Source organism: Lonchura striata, chromosome 1 (assembly GCF_050655825.1).
Source record: "Lonchura striata isolate lonStrDom1 chromosome 1, ASM5065582v1, whole genome shotgun sequence".
Classification (NCBI taxonomy): Eukaryota; Metazoa; Chordata; class Aves; order Passeriformes; family Estrildidae; genus Lonchura; species Lonchura striata.
Window position 1 is genome coordinate 60,752,567 of NC_140703.1, and position 22,235 is coordinate 60,774,801.

The 22,235-nt window shown below is 39.4% G+C and overlaps 1 protein-coding gene across 9 annotated transcripts in view; it reads right to left on the reverse strand.

Annotated features, from left to right (window-relative positions):
- The window catches only part of ELF1 (E74 like ETS transcription factor 1), an 88,364-nt gene that overhangs the window by 18,034 nt on the left and 48,095 nt on the right, over positions 1–22,235 (reverse strand). For 7 of the 9 annotated variants that reach the window (XM_021530807.3, XM_085556461.1, XM_085556488.1 and 4 more), the window contains exons 2-5: positions 20,827–21,131; positions 12,187–12,361; positions 3,668–3,775; positions 2,922–3,086 (exon numbers count right to left, since the gene is read on the reverse strand). In XM_021530807.3, the coding sequence (XP_021386482.3) occupies positions 2,922–3,086; positions 3,668–3,775; positions 12,187–12,361; positions 20,827–20,898 (520 nt within the window). In that variant the 5' untranslated portion in view covers positions 20,899–21,131. Of the gene's footprint in view, positions 1–2,921; positions 3,087–3,667; positions 3,776–5,471; positions 5,655–12,186; positions 12,362–20,826; positions 21,132–21,505; positions 21,739–22,235 lie in introns of those variants that run through there. The other 2 variants (XM_085556480.1, XM_085556495.1) reach the window with 2 other exon arrangements.

Consider the following 22,235-nt stretch of genomic DNA (forward strand, 5'->3'; position numbering starts at 1 on the left):
AAGGAAATGAAGTGGACGAGAGCTCAATTAGGTCAGGACTGAACTACTCCTAGTCAGCTTCAGGAAACTTAAGAACTGATCCCATATAATTTATGCACTTCTGATTAGAGATAACCTAGGCTACTACATATTACTATGGCTGCAAGACTAATTCTAGGCTCTCTTTCTTCAGCCTAGACTACTTCAGAACTCTGTAAGAAGTCATCCAAAATTAGAAACCAGTGAAGGATGTGAAACTTGTTTACAGAAATGTATTGCTATTATGACTGTATATCTGGGCTAGAGATACTTTATTTGGATAGTTTTAGACTACACTGTGAGCTATAATCTCCAGGCACTGACTGATACCATCAAAAAAACAGTTAACAGAGACACATCGGATATGTTTCCTTTGTTTAAAAGAAGATATTTTCTAAAAGCCCATTAAGCACTAGCATGCTTCCTCCTTTGCTTCAATAGAGCATGAATTTGTTGTTTTTCAGAGTGCATTACTAAATTCCTTTTTAGGAGAGAATTTTACAAAGAGAAAGGATAAAAAGTGTGCAAGACCTAAGCCTTATATGGGCCTACCATAATTTTGGACAACTAATTGGATTTACATTTGGTGTTTTCCCTTTCCTATTTCCATGGCTGTAAAACATTTTATGTTAGAAATTCATGCTACAAATTAAGGTGACATTACACAGTGAAATGTTCATCCTGATTAAATATCTTATACCACACCAGAAAATGTAAAATCCATTTTCTTACATTCTTTTCAGTGAGTTTTGTTTTAAAAAAATGCATGTATAAATAAAATAAATTACATATATCTAAAATATTATATACATAACTTATGTGGCCACCTGCTGCCAGATATCCTCCACAGCAAAACAGAACTGAAGGTATTAATATAGGAAATTTTCATGTTTCTTTGTTTGACATCCCTTTGTTTTTCCTGTCTTTCTGATCCATAGCTGAGCAGCTCAGTGCTCAGACATTCATAAGTACAAACATAATGCTGAACACAGCTTTGGAGTGGAGCAGATGGGTGGATACAGCTCTCCTGTTGCAGTAATAAGGCCAAAAGGAAAGGAAGTGAAACCACTTCATTGCTTCTGGTGAACATTCTCTTGGAGGAACTCTACTTGGCAGTGCCATTTTGGCCCAGTTAGCTGGCAATGCTCTGCACTGTGAATCTCTCTAATTTCACCTAATGGCTTATATATATCCTAGAAGTCTATAAAAGAAGTATATAGAATCTATTAAAACTCTATAAATCATGAGTGATATGGACAGGGCAAAATGACCACCATCCTTTGCCATGCCTCAGAACTGACCAAAAGAAGGGAAACAGAGTGTACTGTAAAGAAAATAATAACCTACAAACAAAAACCCAAAAGAATCCCACCCACACACTGCACATTAACTTAAAGTGCACTAAAAACTTAATAGCATTTTGCAGCAATTCATGTACAACAATGCCTTACAAATCCTCAGACATTTTGAAGTAACACTTCTACATCACTTAGGCCATACCATGTACTTTAGAAAGCCTTGAGCTCACTGAAAACCAGTACTTAAGGAAACACTAAGCTGATGCATCTTTTCTAGCTTTTTTTTTTTCTAGAACAAATACACTTTCTGTGAAGAAACTGGTTTTCTAACCTATAGCTAGGGAGGAGGAAGGAGTAGGAGTAAGCAGAAGCACAACACGAAAGAGTATGAAAGCATCAAACCAAAGAGGTTAAATGTCTGGCAGACAGCAGCTCCTTGTTTTGACCCACACAGCAGTTAACATTAAAAAAGAAGAAGGGAAGAAAAGAACAAACAAAAAACCCCCAATTTAAAATCCTCTTACAGTTGGTTATTCACAGTAGTGTGCACAGCCACAGTAGCTTCCCCAGCAGCACTTTCGGGGCAGCTGCTGGTAAAGCTCTCCTCCACAGCAGTTTCAGTTCAGCTTTCTCAGGGGAATCTGAGACTTCCTGACCCACACCCATCCCTATGAGACCTTGTGACACACATAGGGCTCAGGAGTGTTCCCCAAGATCTTCACAGGACAATATGGTCTCTCTCACACATAACAATTCCCAACGTTTGGAATTAGCAGCAAAAGTAGCAGCAAAAATGCACTCCAATTCCACAGGGGTATGACTGGGTAGTAGAAGTCTTATTATGGAAGACAGGGGAAACTATTAAAGTCCTCATGCTCTAGGATGAGCCCCAGAAACATAAACTACTTCATTTATTTTTCTTTTTATATTAATTTGTTGCAAGAGCATTTAATATCTATATGTACAGCAAGACTCTCTTTTCCTGCAGACACCAGTTTCAGAGCCTCTAATGGGGTCCACGCTGAAGCAGGGTGGGAAAACAGGAGTAGAATGTCTGGCTAACACAGCTTCTTGACTCTTTGGCACAGCACTGGCTGCAGTGAAACATCACTACACTTTGTAAATGTAATATACTACAAATGGGACTAACACTTACTATAGCATGCAGCTATTAATAATAATTTAAAAATCAGTAGTATTTAAGAAAAGCTAAAAATCCCTCCCCATTCTCATCCCATATTCTGAACTGATCAGGTATCTTCAGTTGAAGCTAAGTAAGAGCTAATGAAAGTACTTCCAAATTCTCAGTGACAAAAGCTCTATGGCTTGTATTGCAATTCTGCCCTGAAGAAGAAACCATAAATAGGAACAAGCAGAGATTCTTGTAGGATAAGCCATCGTTGCTACACATACGACATCATTAATCTAAGCACCTGTACACGTGTTCACACTACGCAAGAAGAAAATGCTTTCCCTGCATTTCTGACTGAGCTCACTCAGTTATTTTGGCCTGACACCCAGAATGGTTCCAGACACTCACAAGGAAGCAACCATGCCACCCCCTACTCTCCTGCTCCACACTGCTGTTCTCTGGTAGCATCTTACCTTTTTTCTTCTTTGGTTGTTCAAATTCTGGAGTCTCTGGTGACTCAGCATAAGGATCTGAGGCTTGGTGAACTTCCACCACTTCAGGAATCCCATCGAGAGTGACTGACACGTGTGTGATAGGAGGCACCATTTCTTCCTCTTCAGTTGCACCAAACATAGTTGCTTGAGGGAAAGGGACAAAAGGAGTATTTTCACACAGCCATGTGGACTTTAAAAAGCTGGCTTTAGATCAAAAACTTTAACATAGAATAAAATCAAACTCTGACACTTCAGTCTTTCAAGTGAGAGAAGACTAGGGTATAATTCAATATATGTGTCAACACTTAACACAGAAGCACTACTAAACTAGAAAAATTTGATGCCAGACTGTACCCCAAACAAAGCACATTTATCTGCTGATCACACACTCATATTTAAGGCTATCTGTAAAGGTAAGTGCATATTCTTTTATCCTGACAACTTAAACATCAACCAAACAAAACACTGCAATCTAAACCATCCAACTTCATTCACACCTTCCCTCTGTAATTTTTGACTTTTTCCTTTCCTGCTCAAATCTGGCATGACAATTAAATCCTTCATTGCCTACAACACTGGATTTCTGATACCCAAACTATGGGTATATCTGGAAATTACAGAAAAAAATCTTACCAATTCTATGCAACCATGCTGCAGTGCATCGCTCCTCTTTTCACAAATAAACCTGGCAAATACAGGTTGGATTTTCATTTAAAAAAACTTACCCATTCTTTTTTCATCCAACATAGGATCAGGGGAGTCCATATTAAGAAGTGCTTCAGCAGCCTCAATTGTTTCCATTGTTTCACCTCCATTATGACAAGATGCTTCAACTAAAACAAGAGAGAAAAAAAAATTTTAAGAAGCTACAAACTAGACTTAAAGCTTAACACTATATTGATTCATATTTCATTCCCACCAAAAGAACCAACCAAACAAAGAGTGATATTTTTCTACTAGATGTGCAGCAACAGATTAGCTGAGGAGAAAATGCACACTGCAATAGTTTCTTTTATTTGGGACAGTACATTTTTTAGATTGCATGTATAAAAAAAACCCAAACAAACTTTTTATTTCTGCCTCATCTTTCTAATCCCACTCTTTGCTGATCAAGCACATGCAGTAAAACACAACACCCATGAAACAAAAAAATATCATTACCACAAGCAATATTCCAGATATCATTATTTAAAACCACAGTATCACTAACTTCTTATGGTGCTCCAATGTCTTACCCACAGAAAAACATGTGGATATGACACTTGAAGACATGATTTAATGGTGAACATGGGGGTGGTTCTGGGTTGGCAGTAGGACTTGATGATCCAACCCTAACATTTCTGTGGTTCTGTGAACAGAAGCGAATTCCATAAATAAGAGATGCCCATCAAAAATTTAGCCTTCAGGAGAGAAAAAATATTCCAAAAGTTCTATTAGAGACCATGGGATGTAAAGGTGCAGGTGAATCCTAAACCATTCTAATTCATGGGAATTACATGTAGGGTTAACAGTGCAGGCTCCAAGAACACACTGGAATGCAAACATGAAACGCAATATAAAAGATTGGCAAGCTTTTCAAAATTTTTGACTTCTAGACAATTCCTCATCAATTTCATCAGGGCAGCCATTAGATAAGCCCAAAGCTCCTGAGCATTAATTATGATGCTTAAGATACATGTTAAGGTCATCTGGGGGTACACAACAAAAAAACCCAATAAAATATCATTTTGTAAAATAACAGCTAAACTGCAAGAGTACTTTACTAGATAATTTTTTCAAAATAACTGTAGCATGAAAAATAACAAAGGTAGCAGTTCCTGGTACCATAAACATTTAAAACTGTTTAACAAATCCTTTTAGAAATTACTGTTTGTTAAATGGAAATTATTGGGCCAGGCTTCCTTATCCTTTGAATTTGATGCAACTTCAGGGAACTAACTTGCATCTATCAAAATGATAAAAGGGCTACATTAGTATTCCCCTCTCTAGGACACCATGAAACCTCAGTTACTTTCACAGGCTTTACACCTCTCTCTCTCCCTGTTAAGCTTTGAGGAATTTTGGGTGGGGCAGTCACATTAAAAAACGAAACAAAACCAAAAAACCACACTGACTGACAAAGCAAGCAAACATACATGTTAAAACACAATGTAATGACCTTGGAATAGTTCTATGCACAAAAGCAAGAAGTTTATGCCAGAATTTCTATATTTTAACCTTAAAAATATCACAGTAACAACAAAGCAACCAGTTCCATTAGCACTAAGCAATTACATAATCTAAAAAACAACCAACCAAAGGCCCCTGGTTTCATCACAGATGTTTACAGCTTCAGGAATTGTATCATTATCAGAGGGCAAAGATGAATGCTGGCATCCACACATCAGCCCTACCTCTTCCACTGATGTGATTTACAGAAGCCTCCTTGCCTTCTGGATTTTTCCTTGAGGCCCTAGTGTAAGAGGCTCAGACTAATGCAGAATTAAAGTAGATAGGTGTTAGGAATCCCTGATCCACACAGCAACTCACCCTGTTTTCTACAGGACCATCTCCACCCCGTATCTGGCAAAGACATTTAGACAGTTAAGGATCTGCACCTTCTGGCTGACACCTCCAAACAGTCTTAAGAAATGACACACACAGCTGGGAAGGAGGATAGCATGAAGAGAAAGCGAGTATGGACTAACGTCCTGACCTTGGAAGAAAGAGAAGGCAGCAAATCACTGTCCTGAATCACCTCCCTGGCCTCTCACAGCTTCTAGAATGATATCTATCCATGGTTTTCCCAGGCATTGAGGTGAGGCTGATACTTTGGTAGTGTCCAAGGTTATCCTTTCTACCCTTTTAAAAACTATGTTTCCTCTTTTCTGGTTACCTGCAACTTTTCCTGACTGCCAAGACTTTTCAAATACTATGGAGAGTGGCTTGGCAACTACATCAGGTAATTTTCTCAGAACTCTGGGGTGTCAGGCAGCTGACAGGCTTAGGAGCTCAGACCCAGGGCATCTCAGCCCCAAGAACCACACAGCATCCCTAGGGAATGCCTACCCATGAGGAGCAGACAGAACATGCACATCTGCGTGGCCATGTACACTCTTGGACTGGTGCTGGTGACTTGATGCTTTGGTTCTAAGTTTTATCTAGATGAGAACTTCCCAGATTATCTACCAAGACCTCAAAAAGGATGTCACATCATACAAATATAAATAAATACACACAGCACTATCAAAGCAGCTGTTCTCTGTTTTGACATTGTTTGAATGGACAGGAAGGTTAGCCTGCCATGATCCAGTTTGGCCGAAGTCGTGGAGCATGGCTGGCTTATCACATACAATTTTAAAGCCAGCAGTGGCACCCCCAGGTTCTCAGTTCTGCAGGCAGGGAGGAGAGAGCTGCTGCTGTCTGCTTTCCCCAGAGAGAACTGCAGGAGGACCAAACCCACTTGCTGGATTTCAGGTATTAAGATGATGGAGTGGAGACAATTCCTCACTCTGAATAATAGCAGGTGAGGAAGAGTCTAACAGCTTTACATTGCTGTTACACCATTCAGCTAGAAGTTAACCATCCCTATCCAAGGCTAATGAAAGGAACTTAAAATAGCCATATAAATAATGTAAACACAGAAATGTATATGATTTGCTGCTCACAAAAACTTTAAGCATGTTAAGGAAACTTCCCAGTCTGACCATTCATGAGACTCCCTGGCAGTCACATCCCAAGGCCAGAGACTGACACTGCTGGGTCAAAGCCCCTTCGCAGCATGCGGCTCCCATGATCAATGTGTCCTCCTTGGCTCCTGACACACCCATCCACATCCAGACCAGGTTTCCCTGCCAGCTCAGCCCTGGGTTTCCCACAGCAGTCTCAGATGTCTCATTCCATAAAGCCATTTATTCACAGCACAATAACACAGGAATAGCCTGAGTTGGTGCCCCCAAGGAGGATACCAACCAAGGAACCCCTGGGCTTTTACAGCCTCATGTCCATCTGCAGGCAGGTCTCCCTCTTCCTCTCTGTGTCCATGCACCCCCGCTGCTGCTGCTGTCACCTGTCTTCTCTTTTCTTATCCAAAAGTCCAGCATTTCCCAGCTTCTACAATCTCTCTCACTGTTCATTGCCTGCCTGGCCCCGGTGCTCTTTGTTATCCCACAGGCTGGCAGCTCACAGCCTCTTGTGTCTGGCTCCCACCCTGAGCTCAATCTGCATCTCGCTCTGCAGCTTGCCAGCAGAGCTACCTGGACCAGATGTATTCCTCTACAAGCAGCAGCACTATATTTCTATCCACAAACATAGGATGGCAAAATTAAGCTTCTTAACCGCTCTACTGTTCTTGCCAACATCCTTCAAGCATCTTCTGAGAAGATGCCTTCACAAAGTGGTTTAAGACCTTGGTTTAAGTTAATATTTCTCTGTTGCTGAAAGAATCAAGGGTTGTGGTTTTCCCTCACATCTCTGCCCTCTGGTTCATGATCCAAACTTCTATCACTTGATAGGCTTCACACTTTTTTGATCACATAGTGAGACAACTGAAATTTATAAAATATCTGAAAAGGTTTTGGGGGTATAGCTGGGTTAGCAAGTTGAATTACAAGAACTCAAGAGCCAATACAAACAAGGTGTGGGATACCTCACAGAAAACGTGGAGCATCATCTCTTTGTCCTTTTAACAGCAAGGTGCGCATTTGCATCTTTCAGCATGAGACAGTGTTCAGAGATAACCAGCTCAGCTACCAAACCGGAGTCACTTATTTTAGCTTTTCTAAAATGCTGCAGAATCACTGGCTGTTACGATACAGTCCCAGTTTTAAGAAGAACTGGAATTAAATGGCTTATTTGTTCCTCTTTGCCGAAGTCAGAGCTTAAAAAATGGGGCAGCAGAGAGTATAATTTCTGCAAAGTATCAGGTTTCAAAGGTTATCTGAAATAGGCAGAAGCTTTTTTAAAAAAAGGGAAAAAAGGGGGAAAAGGAAAAAATATTGGAAGACAAAAATGAAAAAGGAAAAAGAGGCAGGGGGAGGGAGAAAAAGGGAGAATGGAGAGAGAAAAAGGGAGAAAACCACACCTAAAAATATCTTCAGTTTTTTCCCAGGGTACTCTACAAGTTTTTGTTTATCTGAGCAAGCCACAAACACAAGCCTCTGTATTTGCATGCCAATTTCTGCCCAGTTACTGTGAATCCAGGCTCCCTATGAATCAGCATAAGCACAAGGCTTGTCCAGACACAGTGTTCTGCTCTGAAATGATGCCTCATGTTGGAAGTTCCCCACCTCAGTTCAAAGTCCTGCTTTCCTCACTCCTGTCTAGTGTCTTTTTTTAAAATTTTTACACCACTTTGGACAATTCTATCTCACTCTCATTGCTTCCTTTGTGGCTGAAAGCTCTGGAGGGTGGGCAACACAAGTCCTTGTCCAGGCTGAGATAAAGGCTGTGCTAGTCACAGCTGTGTTTAAATTCATTGATGGTTTTACTAGAGACAAAAACAGGGACTTCAGAACCCCAAAATAATGTCAGAAGAAACCTAGAGTTGCTAAAAGAAGAAAGAGAGCCATTAGACATAGACAGACCCCCCCCCCCCCACCCTTTGCAGAATAGCTGGCTGTAAAATTTAAGCACTTTTTAGTATCCACTCTTAGCTGATTGTTATCTGACACTGGAAAACTGAATTTAAAAACACAGGTATTTAAGGAGACCTGCAAATCACCATTTTCTTTTTAAATAAGGCCTTACAATTTGTAAAGAAAATTATCTCATTGAGGAGGTATATTAAAAAAAACCTCTGGTTTTACCAGAGCTACAGGCTGCTGTGAATAATTTCTTTACAAAGTAACTGAAACCAAAACCTGTTTTTTTGCAGCTGGCATCGCATCAACTCACAATCCTCACAGATTAACACTATGAAGTTCAGTTTCCACCTAAATACGCCTTTGGATTTTTTTGTAACATCAGAAATGACCACCAAAAAAGCTGTGTTTGTGCAGAACTGCCAGAGCTTCACAAAATGTACTAGGGAAATGGTACCAGACTTCAAAATGAGCTGGTTGTTAAGTACCATTATCGATCAATGAAAATGCACACTTCCATTCTCCCTATTTAGACCACAGCACAGGACATCTAAATGCAAATTTTCTGTCCCTGCTCTCTTATCCCCTCCTCCCCAAAACTGTCCCCATGCAGCCACTTCCCTGATCCCATGAAGACAATGCCAGAACAGGTGAACCACAAATTGGCAGACTTTGATTAACGGTGGTTTTCAATAAAAAAACTCACTAAACATGATAAAGTTTAAAAAAAATATAACAAGAATTTTAAAAAAATGGTTTTGGGAATTACATAATCTGATTAGTTCCTCCTTCCTGTGCACCTTATATCCATAACTAGCCACATTAATAAGATAGACAAAGTGTAGCAATTGTACATTCTGACAAGTAGGACTAGAGTTCTTCTGCACAAAATATTATCCTATGTATTTTTCAGAGAAAAGTATTTCAATATTCCCTTTAGAGATAAACCTTCATTAAAAGCCAAATGTTCCAATTAACTTTGTTAATCACCCTTTATTACATGATAGTTAATAATTTTAAATCCCATAAGACTAGCAACAAACTGACCATAAAATTGCCATCACAGTTCTTCCAGAGGAAAGTGCTTTTAAAGATGAGGGTGATAAGGCATGTCTGCATTTTCATTAAAAAAAAATAAACTACAGCATGAGCATTAATATAGCTAAAAAGCTGTTTGCTGGCTATGTCACAGTAGGGTTTCACATGCAACAGATACTGTTCTTATAGTTTTCTGCAGGTTATAATTTATATGACAGGTCAATTACCAGCATGTGATAGTTGCGCTTTTGAAGGGCTGAAGCTACATCCTATAGATGAAAAAACCTATCAGCATCCACTATTTTGCAAAAAGATCCCTAGAAACTGATTGCTTCAGTTTCATGAGACCTGCTGCTAATTTCTGCTAATCTAGGAAAAAAGAGAAGCCCAGTGGATGACAGTCACAAAAAAGTACTGAAAAACTAGTAACTTTAGAAAACCTAAATCCTTCATATTAAGCAGTCATTGCTCAGTAATGTTTAGTCATAAATTATGGTGGCTTCAGTTTTGTTTTGCTGTGAACTTCAGTCTTATAAATATTTTAATGTGGAATTAGTACAGTCTTTATGATGTCTGATCCTCTCTCAAAGGCATAATGTTAAAGTGACTGAAAAGACTGGTACTAACTTCAAAGAGCAAAACAACACATTTCACTGTTGAGAGCAAAGAAAATCAAGAAGCAAAACTTCAAAGAAGTGAGAAAAGAAAAATGCAGCTGAAAAATAGAATAGGTGGGAAAACTGAGCTATGATCAGCCCCATTTCAGCGGCAGCCTACAGCAAGCTATACTTGAACTAGGGTCTCTTCCACACAGCAGTCTTGCAGTCCCACTGGGCAGCTGTGGCCACAGCCAGTGCTTGTCCACAGTGTGCAAGGAGGGAACAGGGGCCTCCCTCCCCAGGTCCTCTCATCTCCTGTGGGGTGCCTTCACACCCCTGGGCCCCAAATTCTGCCCCACTAGAGTCAGGCTGCATAGCTTCCTGTCAGAGACCAGTCTTGCCTGCCTTGTCCTGAGCAGAAGCTTTCCAGCCACAGTGCTGGTCCTGGCTTGGCCTGCATTGATCCCCTTTCCCTTCTAAGGAAATCCACAGCATGCACAGGATGGAGACTGTAAAACAGATAATTAGTTATTATTTCCTTCACCGCAATGATAACTAATTGTCTGTTTCACAGTCTCCATCTCTGCAAAGTGGCCGCTCTCAGTTTCTAAGGACTTTGCCTTTAAAAAAACCCAGATTTCTTGAACTATAATAGACGATGGAAACAATACTGTACTTGTCTAACTCCAAAGTATCCCAGAAACCCTTGGACACCATCGGTTACAAGGATTAAATATTTTCAGTTTCTGGCAGCAATTTGCAAACCCTTCTCAAGTGACCAGCAACAACAACCAGAAAAAAAAAAAAAAAAAAAAAAAGAAAGAAAAAGAAGGTTAACAAGGGCATTCACAAAAATGGAGTTTCACAATTACTCATGCATGTAAAAATTCACACACAATGTATTACAGTGAATATGGAGTCACAAAAATTATCTGCTATGAAATTCACACGGATGCATTAAGTGGCTTAAGTAACACACTGGGGAAATGCCAGTTGTAGTGTGAATAATTAATATGAACAGCAAGTTGGCAAGAGGTCTCAACATGAAATACTGTTTGAGTATCAAAAACCTTCTTGAACAATAACCTAGCTTATTTGTATGGTCACAGTTTGTTTACAGATAATTCACTACTACGAAAAAAATACTGAGAACAGCTCATGTCAATTTACTCCGGGAAATGTTCCTAATATCAAGTTAATGTTGAGTTCTTGTTTTGCTTTTGGTAGTAAAAGATTGTATCAGAGCATGTCTTTAGAAATAATGTCAAAAGTATGAGTGAAACCAGCAAGCTGTCTCCATCCCTGGAGATAGTCCAGGCGTGGAGCTAATGGCTGAAAGAAAACTTCTCACTGTAAAGTATCTACCCCACCTTTTAGATTTTTCTGCAAAAGCACTTCAAATAGTGCTCACTTCATTTAGTGAAGTGTTGTTTTTAAAATATGTGACAGATTTTTGAGCTTTCCTCTTGAGAATTGGTTGTTCTTTAGGGCTACCTTTTCTAACAGAATTTACAAAAAAATCTGTATTTTACGTGTGAGTCAATAGTAGAGATCCAAAATTAATACTATGCTGAGTATACTTGCACCAGTAAGTCATGCTAGCATGCACATTTTAATTTATAACTGTATACCCTCAGAAATTTAAAAGCAGCATCTACTCAAGCTGCATATTCCTACTTGTTGGTATATATGTTTACTTAAGAACTACCACCTAGTAAGTAAAACCAAATAAAACCTATGAGGAACAAAGAAAAACCTTGTTGGTTCTCTGAACAGGTCTCTGCCTTAATCACTGTTGAAGGATGAAACTCTTCACCATTATCAGCTGTGCAATTGGGATTGCAAGCCACCTAATAACATTATGGCCATTTTCTCTGTCTTGTACAGAATCAACAGCATTCAATACCACTGTTCATTTTGCTCCCTGTTGCTTTTTGTCATTTAACTTTCTTTCTCCATTAGTCACAGCTATCTTGGTGCAAAGACACAGAGGTACCTTTGCACCAAGAGAGTGCAAAGTGGCACAGAGATGATTTTATTGCCAACCTGTGAGGGTGATATCATCATCTTCTATGATCTGCTCTTCTGCAACATCCAGAGAGTTCTCAGTGATCATGTCACTAGGTTCATCCACGCAGGTTAAGCCAGAGTAGTTATGTAGGAGTTCTGCACTAGGAACATGCTCCACGATGACAGCAGGAAAAATAGATGGATCACCAAGCTGGGGGGTGGAGGAAAAACAAACAAAGCTTTAGTTAGACTACCTCAAATCTAGCCACTTAATGACTAATATTTCAACAGACCTGTACTAAACCACTTGGATATTAAACTGTCAGGAGGGAGTACGAAAGATTATTTTTAGCGCCTGAAAACAAACAGCAGCAGTGTCACACCAGGAGCCAGAGGCTGAATATTGCTGTAGTATCTACTGTACTGACTGCACTTCAGCACATAACACCAGATTTGCATGACATAGTTTTTCAGCAGTAAAGCTGACAATACAGAGGAGTGGCACAGCACAGTAAGTGCTAAACTTTGCTGGCAATAATACTGGGTGAGCAACTTGCTGCAAACACCTTCACCTTCTGCTCTTCCATCAAGCTGAGAGTGAAGGAGTCCTGTGGCTGTGAGGACTGGACAAAGCACTCACAGGCAACAAATTCTCTATGAGATACTATTTGAAAGTAAGTATTTTAGGGGACACAGAAGGAAGGGGTGTAACAGGTTGATGTAAGTGCTGCAATACGTTCCCTCTCTAATTCTTATGGCTTTAGTAATTTGATATTACTCACACCACACCCCCCTCACCACTTTCCTTCCAAAGTCTGCATTTAGACATCATCCTTTGGTCTTGATAGTCATTTTACATTAGATACAGAAGATGCAGCTGGGAAACAGAAATCAAACTGAGTAGCAATAACAACAAGCAGCACACTCTCTGGAAAGGCAACCGCTCAACAGGAAGAGGTTTTCAGCAAATAACATCTACCACAGACACTGTATTTTTCAAAGTGAGTATTTTTAAATGTCATTTGCAGGAAGAAAGTCATAGCAGGTTGATAGCAGAACAGGTTCAAAGAAAGTCTAGTGTAACTCTAAGGTTCCCTGACCATAAAAATAAAACACATTATGAATGTGTCAAGCTTAAAAACAAGAAAAAAACCTAAAAAGTTTCTAAAACATATTTCTGAGAAAACCAGTATATGCATATTTGGTTCCACTCTCCACAAAAGAGCACAAATATGATTAGATCATAGAATGGCCTGGGTTGGAAGAAACTTTAAAATCATCTAGTTCTAATCCCCTTGCCATGGACAGAGAAACCTTCCACTACAATCAGGTTGCTCAAAGTTTCACCCAGCCTAGCCTTAAACAGTTCCAGGGATGGGAATCCATAACTTTTCTGGGCAACCTGTTCCAATAGTCTTCCACCCTCACAATAAAGAATATTTTCCCAATATCTAATCTAAACCTACCATCTCAAGTTTGAAGTCATTTCTACCTGTACTGCCACTATATGCACTTGTAGATATTCTCAATCCTTCCTATAGTTTCCCTTCAGGTATTGGAAGGAAGATCAAGTAGGTTTTTTTACCACACAAGGTAAAACCCCAAGGGAAAAAACCAACTGTATGATTATGGCCTTGTTTAAGAATTACTCATCTCTCACTCTTGCCACTGTGCACACCATCACCAACAGAAAATGGTATCAGAGCTAACTGCTCAACCCAGACAACAGCTACGGGAGTAAGCCTCCCCTAGGGAAGAGTCTGGACCATGACTACTGAATGTAGAAAGTGCAATTACAAGATTTAAAAAGCCGTAATTACCACTTTAAATTGCTCTGTGTTTTGTAAAACATGTCTCAGCAAAAACTGTGGTAAAGGGCAACCAGGAAAAAAAATAAGAGCTAAAAACCAAAAGTAGTATTTTAATGGGCTTCTATCATGGACAGTCTCCTAAACAAAATAAAAGAGTCAATAAAACCAAAATTTTAGGAAAGGCCCAACAAACAATGACCTATTCTATGAAACATGTTTCAAAAGAGAGGAATATGGTAGAAGATCAATAAAAATGAACAAAGTGCAAACCAGTTAAAGCCCTCTTGTGCAATCTTATCACCAGATGACAGGTGTATATCAAGTCACGCAATGGGACAGCTGCTACCCCACACCTTTGTGGGCACCTCCAACCAATGCTGCATCATACTGGAGCTGAGAAACCAGAAATCATTGATGGCTAAGAGGTCCCTACTGTTCCTCAGAAAAAGTCATGTTCACATTTTGCATCCTATTTGTTTACTGGTCCTAACATCCTATTTGCTTCCAGGCAAGAATAAACAAGTAGATTTCATTAAGTAAAAGCCACATCAATAAAAAAGGATAAAGCATTGTTAAAAGAGAAGAAAAATAAAAAAAATACATGCATTAAGAAAAGTTTTATTTTCAATAATACATTCCATAAGCTACAAGGTGGATTGTCCATTACAGCCTCATTTCTGAGATACAATTATGTTCTACAAATAGTTTCAATACCTCAGTTTCAGTAATATGGCACAATACATAACTTTTGGGATTTAAGTTATGGACAGCTGTAGTGCAGGCACTTGGACATGAGCTAGGAACCCCAAGTTTCTTTCCCAGCCAAAAGACAGAAATGACATTTCTAGGGCACAATTTCCCTGCCCAGTTTTAGGCTCCTGTGCTACAATAGGATGTCATGCCCTAAAAACAACTATTGCTATGCATTGACTATGAAATAGTGGAGGCATTGGGGTGCTCATTTCTGGTGGAGGCAGCTGTGTCCCACACACCCATCAGCAAGTGGCCAGCTTCCTCCTCCCTGCCACGCCTGCGCAGCAAGGCATGCTCCTCGTCCCGCTTCCGCCCTTGCACTGGCTCAACAGCTGCAGTGTCTGCAGCCACAGATCAAGTTGCCTGTGCTCAAGATAAGCCTTACATTAGTTTCTTCTGGAGAAGAAAATTACTTTGGCTCAGAGCTCTGTCCTTCTCTAATGACTGATGCTCACACCACTGGCTTGGCCTCTGAGAGGATGAGTTGTAGAAAAATGTTCCAGAAAAATAAACAAACCAGATAAAATCAACTGATTGTCACATGTTTTGAGATTCATTTCTCAAAGCCCTATTTATATTATGCTCTATTCACTTTGCTACAAAACCTAGTTACAAAAGCCCAAACATCCACATTTCTAAAACACGTTTCATTACTGACCAGAATGTTTCCTGTGGTAGTAAACTGTGCTGCTTCACACAGTTTTAAAGTATTTAGTTTGATCACATCTGAACTGCTCTGCCAGATTAAACTGTGTTTTGACCATATCTAGAAACTATCATCATCACAGCACTCTGATAGGGTCGCTGCGTCTGTCTGCAGGAAGAGAAACCCCCATGACAGGGCAATACCTCTTCACCTGAACCCAAGGAAGCCGCTGACACACTATGCTTCCAAAAGGCTGGAGATGAACAGAAAAACATTCACTCATGGTAAGACACTTTAAATGTGCTTTTCTTAACTTAATCACAATTTTGAACTGTAAGACTCAGAGTAAACATCACTTCTTGTGGCCTTTTATTTTAAAACTATTCTTATAACTGCTTTCAATTCAGTCCCTACAGTGGTACAATGTATAGACTTTCCTTCCTGCTATGGTTGTGAAAAGGAAAGAACAAATTCCAGTATGCTTCTATGGAGAAAAACATTCACTCAACTGCAAACCAATTTAATTTGAAATGCATTTTTGTCGAAGTGGCCACTGCTTTTTTATACAGTACATGCAATTGGTTATGATTTCATCAACAAGCCTTCCATTCAGTTTTAAAAGCTAATACATTTAAAGCTAATGTACACAGATGTACGCATGACACAGATGTACGTGTTGTGAGATAATGTTCTTGATTTCACTGAAGGCATCTGAATCCCATTTGAGAGCCAAGCTAAACCTTCCTTTAGCTCTGTTGTTTTGTAAGACACAAAAATAACTGTACACATTTGGAACTGCAAAAGAGCCCTTTTTTACTACAGCTCCCTTTGGATCTAGTGTGTAATGAGAATTACACACAGGGAAAACATTAAATTAAGAGCTACAAGGTAGCGATTCAATTAATACAAATTAAATTACCTCTCTAATAGCAAGGTTGCAAAATAATTTATTTCTAATACAAACATGCTTCTATATGTCCTTGAAAAAAGGCAGAGTGCAAAGTTTTAAAATAAGTCCCAAATTAAAGTGTTAGCAATGACTTTTAGGAAACGGATACAGAGATCCATAGAAAAACAATCTGTGTATTTTTAATTTCTCCTACTTCTGCTGCTTCATGTTTCTCATACAAAATATAAGTAAAATATGACATCCTAGCTCCAGCAAAGCTTTGACTTGGCTTCAACCCATCTCTCATGTCTGCTGGACACATAAAGCAATTGAGCTACTGCTAAAATCTTCCCAAATCTTAGACATCAAAACCCCATAGATGAACCTTTACCAACTCAAAGGAATGCAAACTTCATACAAATGAAGTTTATAAAAGTACCATGAGCAGGTCCCTGAAAGCATTGGTTATATTCCACAATCCCCTGAAAACTGAACCCTGTCCTCCTCTGAGGGCTAAAGGCAGCAGCCTTCCTTTCTGCTCTCTAACTCTTTTAGTGTGTTTGACAGGCTGACAAGGTGTTTCTCTTTTTCTCTAAAAATTGTCTCATGAACTGTCACCAACTGACAGAAGATCAAAACACCATCCAGGCCACAGAAATGAAAAATAAGGAAGGAGCTTTCCTCTGCTTTGGAGATACTGCCTTCTCATACTACAAGTCTTTAAGAATGACAACTTGTCCCAGGAATAAGGTGACTAGCTTTTATCTGGTGTGGAATAAATTTTGTGCAAGTGAGTGATGGGTGGGAAGAAATACATACTATAGATAGTAGAAGGGAAAAGCTACATGGGAAAAAAAAAAAAAAGAGAAAGTAACCTCAGGGAAAAAACAATTGTCTTTTTAACCAAACAACATTCAGATTTGCAATACAGATGGCCATTTATATTAAAAAACAAACAAACAAACAAATTCCCCCTCAAAAGAACAATGAAGCACCCAAAAAAAACCCCTAAAAAGAACTAGGGGAAGTGACCTTAGTGACTAAAAAACAGCTTTTGAAGTTCTCCCTTGCTGACAGTCCCTGTGCAGAGACAGCTTCTCAACTTTAAAGGTGTTCCTACCACCAGCATATGAGAAGGGACCAAATTGCACAGAAGGATGCTGCAGGCATGATGGTCACTTTTCTGGGAAGACAATCTTATTACAGATTTCATATTTTCCTTAAAGTTTTCATAAAACTGCAAGTGGATAAAAGGAAGGAACCTTCTGCAAGAGCTGGAAATAGCCAAAAAAATGTAGACCTTCACCTTGACCAGGTGGCTTAATCTTTCTGAAAGCCCATGGAGATTATCAGGGAACATGGAAGAGCAAAGTTAGGCATAAGATGATGGTGCAGAAGTCATGGCTCAACCTAAAGTTTCAGACCCATCTTTATCAGAAGAAAGGAAGAGAGAAACTGTTGGCGTTGGTGCTTGGCACCAATCAATGGTGGATGAGAACTGACTGTCATTGCCAGTTTGTTATCTTACTGTAGATAGACTTTCATACCTTCCCTCTGTGAGTTCTCATGGGCAGCTCCTAACAGCACTGACTTTTTCTCTTTCTTCCACACAGCTGGCTGACTCCTTCCCGTCCCTCACAGCACATACTAACCCTTACTGACCCTAACATGAACACCTGACCCTTTCTGTCCCTAGCACGACGACCTAACCCTTACTCCTCACAGCACAGCCAACAAACTCCAACTCTCCTCTCGACCAACTAACCCACTCTTTTATAACACCCATCCTTACTGGACACAACCAAGACCTATTAAAGACAAGGCTGTTCCTACTCTTTGGTAATTAGTCCAGCTGCAATTCCTCAGGGGTGAGGTTACCTTCAGCACTATCTCTATTCTCTCACAATCCATTCTCCCACAAGAAACAAATGCCAGAGGTATAGAAGGGGTCTTCAAGCACAGGTTACTACAAGCATCAGAGCCACCTGAGAGAGCACAGCCTGACACAGAGCAGTCATGCTGGGAACCGTGTTAGCAAATTAATGGTTGTAATGATTCAACTTCTCCCTGGCATAATTTAAAGCTTCCTACTATGGATCTAGACACTAGGCTGCTTTTATTCAGCTTTTTAAATTAAGACTGTCCTGATCAAAAAGTCTACAAAGGATTAAATGAAAAGGCATTGAAAGAGGCTGCAGATAGGAAGAGAAGCAGGTTTAGGCAGCAGCGTTGACTCAGCCACAGCCTGCAGGAACTCCTACCCAGTTTTGTGTGAGCTGTCTCCCTCTATCTCACAACAACTAAAGAACTCAAACAAACAAACAAACAAACCAACAAAAAAAAACCCAAAAAACAAACAAACAAACAAAAAAAAAAAAAAAAAAAAAACCACACAGAAAAGCAGGGGGAAAAAAGCAAACTCTCTATTCTAACCAGATCTCTGACATGTAGCAGAAACCAGACAGGCTATCAGTAGCCTTAGTCCAAGCCACTTGTTCCCTTCTGAAAATTAAAAGGATATTTTCACTTCATTTCTTCCTCACCACAGATCTACTATGTGATAAATGAACCCTCCAGGAATAACGAAAAATTTAAAAATCATTATTTTCTAAACTGCAAAGAATAAAGCTGATAAGAGCAAGTCTTTCCCATTCACACGGGTCCATGTGATTGAGCCCCTCCCATTGGCATCTGCCACTGAATGCTTACATTTGCAAATGGACTGTTCATAATTTATGGTTGTTTAACCAAGACTTTAAAAAAAAAGCAAAATAGCCATGAATTATGACTTCCCTGAAGTACTGAGCATAGTTGCCACTTAGACCCTGAACCTCTCTCCACAGCTGTTCTATGTCCCAAGAGCTCTTGGCACAAGTAAGCTCTAGGCAAAGCTTTGACAAGAAGAAAAGTACCAAAGTTCTTAAAATAAATGACACCTTTTGTAGATAATGAAGATCCAAAAAATGCTTTTGCCCAACACATTTTTGCAAAGAACACAAATTGTGTTGTCCATCCCTAAACAAAACTAATCTAAGAACTTTAAAACTTTAGGAGTAGCAATAACGCCTGTGTAGTAAGAAGCAGGTTAATCAAGTATAAGCAAGAAGCAGTCTTTTTGGGCTAACATACTGCAAGCCCTCAGCCAAACCAAACCTTATTCCAGCTTCCCAGGTCTTCACCTGTGCACGACTTCTCTTCTACAGCTGGGCATTTAAAATTTACCTTCAGGCAGCCAGCTAGCTGGCTACCTGCATCTTTGATATCTGAACTAAGTGAACCCAGTGATTTAAAAGGAGCTTGCATCTGACTGGAGCAATGGACTTCCTGCTATGCACCCTCTATCTCCAGCCTTTCACATCTTTGATTTCACCACCTTTAGGGTATGCTACAGAACAAATTGCAAGAAGCAAAATGCACAGCTAAACAAAACAAAACCCTATCTGCTCGCACTCCCCCTCCCAGAAACCACACTGAAGTAGCCCTCCCTACCTCAATTCTACCATCTCCTACTGGCTTGTAAAGTAAAGCCAGCAATGAATAACCAGCAGAAGCAATAAGTAAGGCTCATTTTTGACTACGCTTGTGCAATTCCCATATCTAAATCCCCAGGCTACCACAAGCTGGAAAAATACAGGGAAGGAAGTTACATTACTAATTCCACCCAAAACTGAGTTAGCACTTTAGACAGACAACACTCAGTTCATTGAAATGATCGCATGACTCTGACAGCAGAAACAGGCCAGTGACCCAGCCAGATATTAGGCCATACAGAAAACCAGAGACAATATTATAAAGCCAAAAGCAGGGTATATTTTAAGAGAGGAGAATAAATGCTTTTTACATTAACAAAAAAGGAACAGTTTGTCATGGCACTTAGCCTTTTAAAAGGCTCAGACACCTCATTTCTAGTTAATAAATGCAAGCTCTAATATTAACCACCAGCTACAAAGAAGCTACATGATTTTTACAATACACTGAAGCTTCAGAAATCACAGGATGTGGTTTAAATAATCAACACCTGAGAGTCTACGTAGGTAGAAACAGACATATTTTCCCTGTAGTGTAAAAGAAACCAATGTAAATTACTTTCAAGTTTATTTCTGAATAATTCTGAATAATTGTGCAGTAACACAATTTAGAAACCAATCTGTAAATAACAGTGCACAGGTACATACTGCCCCTTCCAGTCATCTGCAGAGTGACCATTATTTCTTCTACTCAGAATTTTATCCTAGCACACTAGAGAAGTTGCAACTACTATAAAATACCGTCATTTTGAGAATTCTACATCACACATGCATGGATTCTACTGGCACAAATAAGCAAAACAGGAAAAATATTTTTGGAGGAGGATGTCTTTGCAATACTGCAGAGGTTATAACATTTCAACCAATTTCTGTTCTGTGCATGCAAGTTACAGGAAGCAACAGGAAACTTTTGAAACAGCACAAAGATCTGCTGCAACAATAATGACCTCAATGTTTCCTTTTTGTGTTTTACACCACATTTTTCCCTCATGTTTCATAATACTCCTAACACCGACTTGTACAAATATGGTTTCTTACACCATCCCATACCTGCTGCTCATCCTCCATGACGTTGCTGGCAAATTCAAACACAAGCTCATTCTGCTGTACAACTGCTGCCATAATAACGCATTCCCAGGTCTCCACTCCACATACAAAGAAAAATGGTCTCGAATGTGAAAGGACAGAGAGCTTCACTGAGATCCAGCTGGACAGAAAGTCAGGTTCGCAAAATGAATCGAGTATCAATGTTTGTGTTTCTTAGATCATCAGTGTTCCTGGGTTCTTCTCAAAGCAAAACAAACCAAGGCAAATCCTTTCCTGAGTTGTTCTTCCCGCCTCGATAGCCTTTACCACTGTGGAGGGAAAAATAAAGAAATTATCATTAAAAAATTGTTACTTTGGCAATGTGAAATTGTAGCAGTGGCAATAAAGCTTTCTACATATTAAAACTGTCCTACGTCCAAGGAAGTCGGACACTTTTTTGTCTCCAAAGGTATTACTTTTACTGATTAATATATGAGAAGTTTCATTACCTGAAACAGAATTGTTTCAGGAAATAAGACATCAAAGTGTTTAATACTAAAAGCATGAGGCTAAGGAAATTATACAAAAGTTAACAAAGAGAAAATACGTGTTTTCATTTGATTCAGATATGCAGTTTTCATATTCATTAGTACCTCTCATCTTCACAGTTTATTCAAAGTAAAAATACAGAATTCAGACAGACCTACTCAGCTGTAGGATATCTCAAGTATATCACATTCGTTCTTTACATACAGTTCAAATTTAACGAAGTTGGGTTTTTTTGCAAGTAAAATGTTCTGGATCTTGAATCCCCATGTCAACATGATGAAACCAATAAATAAATTCTTTGTACAATCCAGAGAGGGCCCGTGTTCCTACATGAAGCAGATCTTCAGCTTCACGCTAAAAATGCACTGTAAACATACCCTTATCTCTACCTGAGGCTCGCAAGCAGCCGGAAGGAAACAGCACTGACCACGTCACAGTAAATTAGAACTGTCAAAAAAACTGCACAGTGCAAAGGAAAAAAAAAATTCCCCAACTATTGAACGTAAACAGCTTCAGTGAAAGGATGCCTGCCCACACCTCCCATGTTGTTACTTATTCATCAGTGCCAAAGGTAAACTTGGTTGGGTGAGCTGACCAAGAGGCTGCTGCACCACCTCTGGGGAAAGATGCAAGAGCAAAAAAAACTCTTTGCATACAACTCAGGTGACCTAGACATTAATTTAAAAATCTACCATTTCAAAATAATAATGGGAGCAGGTGTCTAAAATCAGGAACCTAAAGAGTATGTTGGTGCCTAGGAATTTAAATCAATATATTTTAAAAGAAGAAAAATATGGGGTTCCTAGTGTTTTGAGCAAAATTCTTTGCTTTTGATTAAGAGCTGCTGTGACAAAAGAATAAGGGACAGAGGTCCAAGATGTACC